The sequence below is a fragment of the Brachionichthys hirsutus genome, unplaced genomic scaffold, assembly GCF_040956055.1.
Source record: "Brachionichthys hirsutus isolate HB-005 unplaced genomic scaffold, CSIRO-AGI_Bhir_v1 contig_402, whole genome shotgun sequence".
NCBI classification, from domain to species: Eukaryota; Metazoa; Chordata; class Actinopteri; order Lophiiformes; family Brachionichthyidae; genus Brachionichthys; species Brachionichthys hirsutus.
Genome location: NW_027180729.1, coordinates 23540 through 36832, shown reverse-complemented (window position 1 = coordinate 36832; position 13293 = coordinate 23540). Strand labels below are relative to the sequence as shown.

General features: G+C 43.3%; 1 protein-coding gene across 3 annotated transcripts; it reads right to left on the bottom strand.

Annotated features, from left to right (window-relative positions):
• Positions 1-1927: 1927 nt before the first annotated feature.
• Positions 1928-12589, bottom strand: LOC137916573 (transcription factor AP-2-alpha). Of its 3 annotated transcripts, none has more exons than XM_068759564.1 (7): positions 12557-12589; positions 8078-8497; positions 6897-6948; positions 5487-5709; positions 4673-4791; positions 3115-3256; positions 1928-2216 (listed from the first exon to the last, which is right to left on the bottom strand). In XM_068759564.1, exons 1-7 carry the CDS (start codon positions 12587-12589, stop codon positions 1928-1930), a joined length of 1278 nt encoding a protein of 425 aa, XP_068615665.1. The 3 variants fall into 3 exon arrangements, with proteins under 3 accessions (XP_068615665.1, XP_068615664.1, XP_068615666.1); XM_068759563.1 differs by lacking the exon at positions 12557-12589 and adding an exon at positions 10973-11023; XM_068759565.1 differs by lacking the exon at positions 12557-12589 and adding an exon at positions 8935-8961.
• Positions 12590-13293: the final 704 nt, after the last annotated feature.

The window sequence follows — 13293 nt, the reverse complement described above, 5'->3', positions numbered from 1 at the left end:
ACGCCGAATGAACCAAAGGCCAGCGTCAGAGTTGCTGTTCCAGCCAGCGTGATGTAGAATCACTCAGCCAAACACAACGAAATGAGACTAAGCACCAGTTAGAGCGGGGATATCCGTTGTGAAAGGGTTATCATTATATCAGGGAAATATACATAAAAGCGCAGCAGCGTGAGCGCCGATTGTTCATTGGTTACACTGTGGGACAAAACAACACAACAAATATTTGATGCATGTCTTTGAATTAGGCTCCGGCGCAGAATAAGAGAGAGAGAGAGAGAGAGAGAGTGCCTATAACATCCAAACGTTGGATAGCAGGCCTATCTCAGAGGGTTTGAGCTGGAGGGGTGGCGCTGCGTAAAGCGCTTCAAACGCGAGCATATCCATTGTTGCGCGCCGTTTGGCCCGCATTCGATCCTGTGCTCTGAACTAGGGAGTTTAAAGCAAGATCTTTTTTTTTTATTATTATACTTGAGGGGAAACAATGAGTTCAGCTGCTTATTGCAGGGAGCAATCGTCGGGGGAGGCGTAAACTCAATTACAGTAGCCGTTCACAATGGAGGGAAAAAAAACACACCCGGGCGTATCAAGCTAAAAATAAAAATAAAATATATGAATAAAAATTGAGATGAAGCGTATCAAATATTTATTTTTTTCTGGGCAACAAAGGACTATAATACATTGACAGGCATGGGAACTATTGCCAGCACATGTCTATACAACACAGCTAAAACCGCCTCCATTGGACATTATCGGACATAACAAGATATCAGGTGGTCCCAAAAAAATCTTCTTTTGAATGTCTTCCAACAATTAAAAAAAAAAAGAAAAGACAATATTCCATTTATTGCTTTTATGGTGCTTCAAGGAGAGAACAAGAGGTGATTCTGATTGGCACAACACATAAAAGCTTGTATAAAAACGAAAATAGAAACAGAAAACAGTTCTTCTTAGGGTCTCACTTACACTCTGTCTCAAATTTAAAAATCATAATAATAAGGATGATATAGAGAGAAATGGAAGTTTATTTCTATTAAATTTGTTCACTTGCTTCAATGTCGCCTCAACATGCTACAAGAGGGCTGAATTGAAATATCCCAGAGAAATAAAAAATATACCCCAAACTTCTGTTTCCTATAAGAACCATAAAAATCACATGAAGAACTAACCGAATATTCAAACCCACTAGAACAGGAGGCACCAGATAAATAAAAAAAAAAGATGTTTCAACACACGCACCATATTTACAATTCCCATTAAATTACACATAAATAAATATATACATACATGAACACCGATTCCCTTATATAAGCGCGAATCGTGTTGAAATTCAAAAAAAGTTCAAGTGGGGTCACTTTGTATTAGAGTCTACAACTGAAGTCATGACGTGGAGCTCTGTGGAATTTCTCGTTGTTTTTCAAGTTTATTATTCACAATACTGATAAGAATTCATCCTCTTTTAGTTTCGTTTTCGTCACAATGGTAAAATTGAGCATTGAGATATCGGAGGGGTCGCTGGATTTCAGTCCATTCGTTGCAGCTCATAAAAATAACGGGGGGGGGGGAGGGGGGGTACGTAAAAAAGGTTCTCTGGCTGAGGGAAGACACCTTGTCCTCGACCTGGAGCTGTCCCTGCATGGCAGCTTCTTTTTTATTCTTTTTTTTTTAAATAACTTTTCTTACGTTTCAGGTGTTGGCGGGAGAAGATTCTCGCGTCCTTTCGCGGTGAATCCAAAGTGGAATGTTTAAAAAGAAAAAAAAAAAACAGTGTAAAACTGCGCAAGATCAGGAAGTGGCACGTTTAACTTTATCAATAGTATTTATATAAGGTATTTATAATATTTATACTGGGTGGTTGGGGGGGGGGGGGGGGTCGGTGTTGAGGAAGGGCCCTGGGGGTTTGGCCTCCGGTGAAGGTGGGATGGAAACGTCACTTTCTGTGCTTCTCGTCTTTGTCTCCGCCTTTAGTGCCGTTATCTGAGTGACTGTTGGGGTTGTTGTTGAGGTACATTTTGTCCATTGCTTTGATAGCCTCCGTCAGATAGTTCTGTAAGGCCGTGACGGCCGCGCACAGCGCCGGGGTCCCGAACCCGTGCGAGATGAGACTGAAGTGGGTCAAACAGCTCTGGATTCCCGGTTCAAGAATGGGCTGCGGCCGTGAGTTCCCCAGCGGCGAGCGGTCCTGGGACAGCAGGTCTGTGAACTCTTTGCAGACTTGCCTAAAACAAAACGAGGAACGTATCACTCACAGTGAAAAAAAAAATGAAAATCCCTTCTAGCATTTGTTGTCATAAAAAAAAAATGTAAATCAATCTGGGCAAACAGCGATTTTAGAATCAGTCAGACCGGGATGTAAATTCTACTGAAGTGACCAGTCAATTATAATATATATATATATAAATGTAATGAAAAGAATATGAGTTTTTTTTGTAGATTACATTTTGAAGTTCAGTTATTAATAAAAAAAATATGTAACAGAAACCTAAAGTGAAAAAAAAAAAATTCACTTTATTAATTTCCTTTTTTTTTATAACTTAGTTAAAATTATTTCCCACCGTTAAATGAACTGTTCGGGTATGTCTGTTATAATACGGATAAAAACGCCTGCATGAAGCGGTTAAAGCTGACACTTTGATTATAGCGGGCCATCAGTTATGTAAAAAAAAAAACCATCCAATGGCAGCACTAAATGAGAACCAGCAACGTGTCACTGAAAACACGAGCAAAGTAAATATGACTGCGTGCGTGTGGTGGGCCGAGGCCAACATGCACGGCAGCAGCAGGACGTTTAATTGCGTGTCATTAATTAATAATGAGTTATAATATTATATGGAATCGCGTGTTTAACAGAGAAGAGGCGTCTGAATGAAACGTGTGATTAAAAGAGACGTTAAATAAAATGTAAAAGTGTGAGTGGCTAAAGAATAAATAATATCAGCTTGGTGTCTGCGGGCTGATGTTGACATGGTGCAATGATGACAGCTACGAAATGTGTGTGCGTGTGTGTGGGTGTGTGTGTGTGTGTGTGTGTGCGTGTGTGTGTGTGCGTGCGTGCGTGCGTGTGCGTGGCACAGACTGGCATGCATTCGGTGCGTGACATGTGATGATAACACTTACTTCGTAGCCAATAGCATGTTTTTTCTTTGGACTTGTTCGTTTGGGTCGGAATGCTGACGGTTTACATATTCAGCTATTGCCTTGGCTGGAAACTCGGTTTCGCACACATAACCGAAATCCCTGGCGAGGTGAACCGCTTCTCCTGAGGAAGAAGAGGAAAGAAAGTGCGGGTGAACGCGTGCGCGTCTTAAATGTGGATCCCTGCCCGTGTGCGAGTTATCTATATAGATTAATGCATAGAGTCTGGGCGCATGCATGGGTCTCTGCGCAAAGACAGCGCAGCAGCAGCACCTGCGTCTTCCTGCAGCCTGGAGGAAAGTAATGAAAGACCCATGCGAGCTGTCAATATGCGTCCAACTCTTTCATACCATGAGAAGGGTTCAATATGGAGGAGGAACAATAAGGCCATGTCATTGATTAGTGTCTGCACATTACTGAAAGTCCAGTAGATCATTTTAAATGGCTTAAATCTCATATTCTCTGTCCCAAGTCCAGGTTTCATTCCCTGTCCGGTTGTACAGGTTGACTTTTTTTTTTGTTCCTTCCAAGTTCGTTGGTTATAATTTCCTGAAGCAGTTTAATTTTTTACTGCGGAGCTTCCTGCTCGGGAGCTTCTGATCCGGAAGAACGCATGCGTCAATTAGTCTCAATGCTGTAGTCCAGTAAACTCGTTTCCACCAAATGGGACGGATCATAAACAACGACAACACTCCGGAAAACGCAGTGTCCCTTCACTAAATAACCTGCTGCCATCCACCCCCAACCCCCCCCTATACCCCCCACCCCCACGTGCCTCCGTCCCTTATTACCCAGAATCATACATTTCTCCAGGCTCATTACAATACAGCTCCTAGATTTCTCTTAAGCTCAATAAACATTGCGCGCGTTCCTCTCCTGCAATACTGATTAACAGCGACCAATGAACCGTGGCGGGCTTTCACCTTTTACACCCACTGCACACCAAATACCACGACACTGAACTCTGCAAGCAAAATGGATTCATCCGCGTAAAAAGGCATCTTCCCACAGCGCACCGTAAATTGACTCATTTATAGGTCAGCGCTAATCCATTTGCATGCCACAAAAGTCTTCAGTGGAAACCCAAGTCCGACATTAATGAAGGAATTAAACCACTATATTAAAAAATCAGAACTTGCAGCGCCATATCCGCGTGCAGGGCTGTATTCATGTTCTTTGAACCAATGCAGGGCTATAATAAATCAATCGACTTCTCATCCATGAGGTGAAACAGCTCAGCGGCGCCCAATAAACAAGCAGCACTCAATAATTAACTGGACTTCAACACAAATTCATCCAGTGCGTAAACTAGGCCAGTCGTGGACCTGCGAGTGAAGGCCAACGCTGCAAAGCCTCTCTCTCTCTCTCTTTCTCTCTCTCTCTCTCTCTCACACGCAACACAACACACATCCTTCATGCTTTATTACTTGCGAGGCAAAGTCGGTCCACATTACACGGATGAGTGCATATATGCTGATTTCCAACACAAAGAAAGAAAGAAAGAAAGAAAGAGGAATGCGATTTAAGGCACCAGACTTACCTTCGACGAGTGACGTCAGCAAGGTGACGTTGGCTGCCTTACGTCTGCCCGCAGGTAGATTCAAGCCGATTTTATCCAGCTTCTCCCGTAAGGATCTCCCTCCATTCTTTGACTTGGCCCTGTGGCAACAAAACAAAGCAGATATTTTAACTTCTGGACTATAGGAGTGAATTTAAGGACAAACGTAAAAAAAAGTCACATATATGATGATACTTTCTATAAACATGTGCCCAGGTTGTGGTTCAGATCCTTTCGCATTAATTAAAAGGTGAATGTGCTGAACCCTCCAGTGTACAGCCACAAGACGAGCTATAAATAATACTAAAAGAGCTCAGCCCTTTCTCCACCAGACAAACACTGTAAAAAAAATGAATAAATAAAACCCTACTTAATAAGCAGCACTATTACTGGCTGCGTGTCTGCAGCACTTCAGTAGACTGTTCACTGGAGACCAATGTTTTCATGTGTAATGCCTTCAGTGGGCCTGTAGAGCTGGGCTTGAAACAGACTAGGCCTACATTAATTAGAGCGAGAGAGGGAGGGAGAGAGAGAGAGAGAGAGAGAGAGAGAGAGAGAGAGAGAGAGAGAGAGAGAGAGAGCGCGCTTGGGAAGTTAATATGGAATTTAACAGACCCCTCCTGCTTTAAATGCAGGAGCTCGGTTGTCATGGTTGGTCGATTTTAATTATTCTTGGTACCGAGAAGAGAGCGAGCGAGAGGAAGAGAGAGGCGCATGCGCACAAGGAGCAGAGAACGCGCTCACAAGTGTACAGGTATATGGATGCAGAGAGTTCTGCGGCCTCCGACAGACTCACCTCCTTAGCACCCCGCCCAGCAGGGAGGCGTTGAGGCACTCCGGTGGCGAGAGGCGTCTCTGCACCTCCGCCACCGTGACCTTGTACTTTGACGTGGAGCTGAGGAGGGACAGGCGACCCGGCACCGAGCAGAACACCTCGTTGGGGTTCACCACCCCGCCGAAAAGGCCGTCCTTGTTGACGGGGATGGCGGAGATGTTGTTCTTAGATAAGGACACTGGACCTAGCAATGAAGAATGAGGAGAGGAGGGATGGTGGGATGGAGAGAAGGATGGAGGGAGGGAGGGAGGGAGAGGAGAGAGAGAACGTGCTCAGTGAATTTCATGCAATGCAGAGCCTTAACTAAATGAGAAGGGGGGGATTTAGGCCCCGGATTTAGAGTTTAGCGCCTCATGTGTACGCGCGCAGTATGCAGAGAAAAGCCTCTAGCAACTAATAATAATAATTATTATTATTATTATAATTATGTTAAACTCTCAGCAGTACGCAGTGAGCACTCTCAGTAACGCGCTCGGCTACATGCACAAAGAAACCAGTCCAACCGAGGGCTGTTCCTATTTTGACACATCTCCGGTAAAACACCGCAGCCCGTGTGATTCAGCACTATATGGGCCTCACTCCGTTCTGGTGGCGCGCAGTAACCGGAGACAAAGGGGGACCGTGCGCCTTTGGATAGATCACTTGTGACATTAATGGCTCGGGGGAGCCTAATGGAGACAATAGGAGTTAAACGAACTCTGGAGATTACTAATATAAGAAGCCAATTATCATGCTGATACGCAGATAGACGGACTCACAAAAGAAACAGAAAGAAAAAATGGCTCCATATCAAGTGAGCTCTGGTCTGATTTGACGTCATGGCGCGTCTTTAACGATATAAATCAACCTGATCTTTTTTTTTTTTTTTTTTCCCCTCAGAAAACCATCCAAAACATTAAAAGCTGGTGTTTTTCCCCAAAATCATGTTTCAATAATGTTATTCGAGTCCCCACACTGGACCTGTCATTCACGAGGCGGGGACCACGCTTCCATTTTAAATTAGCGCGTGCATGGTGTAATTCAGTTATTGGCTTTCATCGCTGAAGTGTTATAGGATCGTTTATAGGCCCGGATTTTTGACCATCAATGACTGAGCCCTGAGCCCACCAGCTATATGAGCATCTCCCCACTGCCCGGAAACGCTGACAGTAAATTCCATCTGCGAGGAAAAAAAAAAAAAAGGTGCAGCCAGTTTGATGCACTTGGAAACCATGTAATGAAAAATAGGGTACTGCGTGTTAGGATCAGTCAGGCGTATAGCACCGAGTTCTCTCGAGCAGAATGGCGAAGGGTGCGCGTGTGTGCGTGCGCGTAAGTGTCTGTGTGCAGCGTGCAGAAACCTGCATGATGATCTCGGAGGAAATTGCTTACCTTTCTTAATTACAGTCTGATCGGGAATGTGGAGTCCTTGATCCTCAAGAGCCTGTGATACAAATGCGACAAAAGCAACAATTTTTTTTTAGCGTAAAAATTATCAACCTCAGTCCATGTGTCAGTGAACGCAACACAGGACGCGCAGCGTCGAACAAAGCCTGACACAATTAGTCGCAATCGCCTAAAATGGAGGCTCTCGAGGCCCATACCTGTTATTACTGTGTTTTCCGTGGGTTATACGCTGACGGACGCTGTACACTAAATTCAGATTTAAATAACGAAGATGTGTCGCCCCATAATCCTGACCTAATTCCGCCCTCACATTGGCTCTACTCATAAGGAAATTTATAATCTAGATTGGATAGTAATTACGACAGCAGCCTATTAAAGGCCGATGAACTAATTAGAGGATTATTTGGTGTTTGTTTCTGATTAAAAAAAACTGGGTGGAATATTCCAAATTAGAATGGAGGTTATTGTGAATATTAGTGCTCATTTATCATGTATCTTCAGGATATAATAGTCGCTTTACCTCAATCCTCCCAGATCAATTCTCCTGTCACTGTAAAATGTATATGGCGCTGTGATTGTGCGCAAAGAAAGGCGAGCTTCTTCTTTTTTTTTCAAGCAAATCGAATAACTTCCCTCCAACTTTACGCATAAAGAAACCTTTGTGCGCTTTTAAAAAAAAAATCAATTTAATTTAATTAGATTGAAGCGATCATTTCAAATAAAAGCACATATTGTTTTGTCAACTAACACCATTTTTAGAAAATATGTTTCATAAATAAAATTACAGATATAATTGTTTACAAAATGTTCTTGATGAAAACGAACACATTTTATTTATAATACATTTTGTTCAGATAATAAATGTCTCCGCGAGGAAGCTAATAAACTGAATGGCTCTGACCCATCCGTCATTTATTAAACAATAATACATGCATTATAATAACAACTTGATATTATTAAAACGACAAAATAAAATGTGAGGTTATGTGCATTAACTAATGCAATAATAAATATATTTAAGTAAAAACAAAAAAAACATAACCATACTTTTATTAAAATTATTATAAAATATGTGAACAACGGTACTTTTTAATCAATGACAGTAATGTTAATGTTTTATTTAAGCCCACAGAAAGCGGAAGGCGGGTAAATAAATGCTTCCTCACCTGAACGTCTTCTAAAGAGTGAGGTATTCCATGGATAGGGATAGAGTCCGACAGCCCCGTGTCGAGGCCGTGCCCGGACGGTAACAGCACTTCCCTGCGGTACTCCCGGCACAGCTGGTGGGGCAGGCTGCGGTGCTGGTGCAGCAGGCCGCTCTCCTGACTCTGCCTCTGGCCCGGCCATCCCGGATGCTGCGGCTGCGGCTGGGCGTGCAGCGAGTTGAGGGAGTACGGGTCGTTGACGTGCGAGTAAGGGTCCTGAGACTGCGGGTAAATAGGCTGGTAGGGCGGGGGGAAGTACGGGGGCTGGAAGTCCGAATTCGGTGTGTGGGAGAGCGGTGGCGCGCTCGTGTAGGGACTCTGGCCCACGCCGCCCAGCTGAGGTAGCCTGGCTGTCCCGTTGCTGGTCCCGTCGTGACGGTCCTGACAGGACGGGAAGACATTTCATATAAATACACTTGTAAAAGGACGGAGCTGTAAAACAAGGCATGTTTGTTTTACCAGCAGGAGGCTCTGCGGGTTTACGCGCGCATTAATATACATGGCCCGAGTGGGTGACAAGAAGTAGAAGTGTGGAATCTATGTAAAGTAAAATTCTTTGTGCTGGTTCACTTTACACAATAAAGACAACCGTCCAGCACTCCGACCTCATGCCGGTTGACATAAATAATTTGACTGAATTACAACAATGAGAAACTGAATTAGAGGGCAGAATAGCCAAAAACATTTCATATGCATGATTTAAGCATGCGCCGCTTTACAAAATATTATTTAGGAATAAAAAACTCTAATATTATAATAAATAATATGCAAATGATTTTTTTTAAGTGTCTGTCATCGGTGAAGCTTTAGCAACTTACCATCGCTGAAAAACTGTGCACTAACATCTAAGCGGATATTTCTGCTGCGACAAGAATAAAGAGTTCAAAAACACTTGGAGTGTTTGAGGGGCGAGCAGCGGCAAATTGGCCAGCAAAATCAAAAAAAAAAAAAAAAGCAAAGCACCCCCCGAAAAGACTCTCCTGCAAACGATGGCCCCGGCGATCAGATCTGTACCACAGCAGCAGGACGATAATCCATCAGAGATAAATGGTTAGATCCCCGCTGCCCTTCATTTGGGTCTAAAAATTGCGGATATTCGGCGGTGGTGGAGAATTTGTGCCGAAAAGTTTCTCTCGGTAAACCCTCGTTTCGCCCTGTTCTCCTGGCTTCTATCACAGTTCTGCCGTCCCTTCGCCTGAGCTCATATTAGGAAAAGAGCCGCTTTTGTCGTCTCCCTCTTGGGGCTCCTAACAGGACGCATTCGTGACTATTAGTATTACAGGAATACTTAATAATAAGGAAAGAATGGCCGGAAATCGGGCATGAAGCGCGGAGGACGCAAGTCAAGGCAGGAGTCTGCGCTTAAATGACGTCCATTGAAAGAAGGAATCAGTATATCTAATCAGAGATGGTGGGAGAGAGAGAGAGAAAGAGGGAGTGAGAGACTGTGGAGGGAGTGGAAAGAGAGAGACAAAAAGAGGGACACTCGCTCCCGTCTGACGAATCAGAGAGGGAGAGAGAGAGAGAGAGAGAGAGGGGGGGGGGGGGGGGGGGCATCTTAAAAGGGTCCCAGGGCCAGAGCGCAAAATTGAAAGAAAGACATAGGAATGAAGGGAGGTGGACCGCAGACAGAGGGAGAAGAAGCCATGGAAGGAAACAATGTGCACCTCTGGTTTGGGTGTAAATCCAGCAGCCGGCGGCTCTCTGGCCGACTCATTCCTACTACGCGTCCCTTTGTTTTCCGCCTCAGACTCCGACAGCGAGCTGTCCTCCATCGGTCTCCGCTCTGCTCGTTCCCGAAGCTGAATTAATCCACCGGTTCCTTCTCGAGTCACAGTTTTAACTTTGACCCGGAAAGACGGTGAAAATCAAGATATCCAAAGTCAATGGATAGGGCCGCTCGGATCCGGCGCGCTAAGCAACTTTTACGCGCGGCTATAGCAGAGCTCCACTCCCCTTCCTGTTCAGACGCGCATGTGGAGAAATTACGAAACGACAGAGACTGCTCGAATTTCGTTTCCAAATTCCATTTAGTCAATCTGTTCATTATTTTTCGTATTATCACATCAATATATTCAGGGGGGGGGTGCACAGAATGAAACCCCCACAACGCGAACACGGAGGTGTCCAAGCTTTTGCTTCCCTGTTCCCGGTCGGCACTGGACTCGGGTGAAAACACGTTCGACAGGCTTCTCCACTTTAAGTCCCTGATATTACTGCCAAACTTTGTCTATGTCCACAACAGCAATATCTCACTGTATGCACTCTACACATACATACATATGCACGCACGCACGCACGCACGCACGCACGATGTAGCAGCTCCAATCGTAGATATATTGCAATTATTGTTTTTTTAAGCAATGAATAGAGCAGCTTGTGTTAACGCGTTCACGTTCAATGTAGCTAAAATATTTATTTATAATAAAATGTATAATACTTTTAAATATATTTCTATTTTTTTTTATATTAAATTAGAAAAAATAAATAGCCAACCAATACAACCTACATGTTAACATATTAAAAATATTATAAACACATCTGTTAGAACGATTCAATATAAAAATTGTAATAACTGTTGTTAGTTATTATTCTATTTAATATTATCTTCGAATATAAATTCACATAAATAGTCTGCACACCAAAAAAAACGAAGCTATATGAACATTAATAGAAAGAAATCATGGCTGCATTCATCCCGAAGTTAGATGTGATAAATTAAATGCATCCACTAACAGCTGTCAAAAAAAGAAGAAGACATTTTTGTATCAAATCAATACACATCACGTCCCTAAAATAATTTAAAACCATTTAATTTCCTTAGGAAAAAAAGTAAATAAAAGAGGAGCCCCTTACCTCGCAATCTTCATATTTAATGTTATCAGTTAATTTCCAAAGCATTTTCATGGGCTGCTGAGGTGGATATTGAGTTTGGGTTTCGTCTCGGTCTTGTTTTCACTCAGTGACTTGTGCTCAGAAAAACTACTTTTATTCAAGCTGTTGCCTGCTGTCTGTCTTGCGCTCTGAGGTCTCCCTCTAATGGTGGAAGTGAAGGGCTGGAGCAGCTCTGTAATAACACTGGCACAGGGCCTCATTAGCATATCAACAGCCGTTTGATATCCCCCCCCCCCCCCCCTCATCTGCCCACACAACACCAATGGACAGCGCACAGGTAAAAAGCCAAAAGCAGCAAACGCTATACACATTCTTGTTTCTGCTGCTTGTGGGGGGAGTTGATGGTCGTGCGCGGGGACCTGCACGCACCTGGGACGGTTTCTTCTATTATTTTACACTCGGAAGAAATTCTATTTTAACCCTTAAGTGTCCTGATTTGTCCTGCACAAGTCATGTTGATGTGCGCTTGATGTGAAGACATGCAGCAGGTCAACGCAAATGCAACGTGTCACACACTTTGTTCCCACCCTTGATTTTCTTTTTTTTTTTTTTTTTTTTAAGTCTCAAACGGTTATTTTAATCCCATTGGGAACGGAGACCCTGAGAAGCGCCTCCTTGAATGTTATGTTAAAAAGGTGAGCATGCAGAGCCCAAGCGGCGGCTGTACCTGTCAGGGCGCAGCGCTTTGTGGGAATGTTAATAATTAACACAACAACATGGCCTCGTTTCATTTGAATGAGCGGCTGAGCGCGCCGGGCTCTGCCCTGTCGCCGGCCGAGCCTTCAACCTCAGCAGGTCGTGGGTCAGCAGACAGGTCGCCACTTCTTTAAGGCGTTGGCTCCTCGCGCTTTAAATCCCGGATTACCATTTTTGGTGGGGCACCCCCTTTTTTTTTCTTTTTTTTTTCCAAACAGTTGTTATTAATGAGAATAGAGGACAGAAACTGGCTGACAATGACAGCTATGCAAACGTGTGTTTTGGGGTTTTTTTTTTTTTCCTGGAGATCTGACGTCTGTGCTGGGAAGGAGTGAAACTCTGTTATACGGATTCTCATGACTTTATACAAAGCAAGGAGTAGAAAGTCCTCAGTGGGGATGCTGTGTGGTTTGAAAGTTTAAAACATATAGTCCGAATTTAAACAGCTAAAGATATGAGAAATACGCGTAGAGGGAAAAGTGACACCCTTCAAAGACGCGACGATTATTTGTCAGCGCACGATGTCACTCCCAGTTCAGAATATATTCCCAAATCTACCTGAAAACAATCTTAATCCTGTATCCTAAACATAGTCTCACACCCAACAGCACGCGATCAGCGTTTCACATCAAAACAAGGAGCCCTACAATTTATGGCATCATCGAAGGAGACTTTCTCAAAGAAAGTGTGTTTAATTTCTCTATATCCTCCCGGATTATAAAACAGATAATAATCTCCCATTAAACGCAAGAGTTTATACCTGACAAAACATTTCACGGTTTCTACAGCCTCAAACTGTTTCCACGCATTTTCACAGCTGTTCTTTGTCTGAAGGTAACCGGGACATACCTGCCATTCCCCCATTTTGCCCATAATGGACATTCTTTGTCCTCTGCTTCCTGCTGGTGGTCTTTTTTTGTTTTGTTTTAGGCGATCTGATTCCGTGTCTGTCTCATTGAGTTTTTGGTCCCGATGTAAATCCTTACTTTTTTACCTGGACTGGATCGCCTCACCTGGTCATAAAAAAAAAACGATGCGGGACTAGCAGGTGACGCATGCGCAGTGCAGCGGGTGTGGACGAGAAAGGAGATACGACCTGGGAAAAAAGTAGGATTGCCGACAAGGCCCAAGCCGTTACACTTTGACACTTTTTTATACTCTATATCACGAGTTATTTTTATTGAACAATGCATGAAAAAAAAAAAAAAAAAAAAAAAGGAAATCTTAAGCTATAAAATAGTAGTAGGGCCATGTAAGTGACATTTCTTGTGTGTGTGTGCGTGCGCACTGATGTGATATACACATGGCAATAAAGACTTGTTAATCTTAATCTTTTTAAAGGTGCAAAACTGCATCGTGTAAATTTAAAAGCTGCGCTGGTGGTTTTAATTTGTCCCTAATGATTGCAAATAAATAAACGAATACACGGAGCAAGCTACAGGTAAAGTACACGTTTGTATTCAGCTAACAAAGCGTGTCTGTTAGTTGCTTTATACTTAACCTTTTAATTTTTCACTGTTTTCTCTTAGAAAACGTGAATTCTCATTGCAAATGAAACTGAATCGATTCAAAAACTTGAAGGTTAA

Bases quoted from the DNA above. Each gene is read 5' to 3' on its own strand.
- LOC137916573 (XM_068759563.1), bottom strand. From the start codon at position 11,023: ATGAAAATGCTTTGGAAATTAACTGATAACATTAAATATGAAGATTGC. The intron at 8,498-10,972 runs GTAAGGGGCTCC...CCGTCCTGTCAG, and splicing joins TTAAATATGAAGATTGCGAG to GACCGTCACGACGGGACCAG. The intron at 4,792-5,486 runs GTGAGTCTGTCG...TTGTTGCCACAG, and splicing joins CTGGGCGGGGTGCTAAGGAG to GGCCAAGTCAAAGAATGGAG.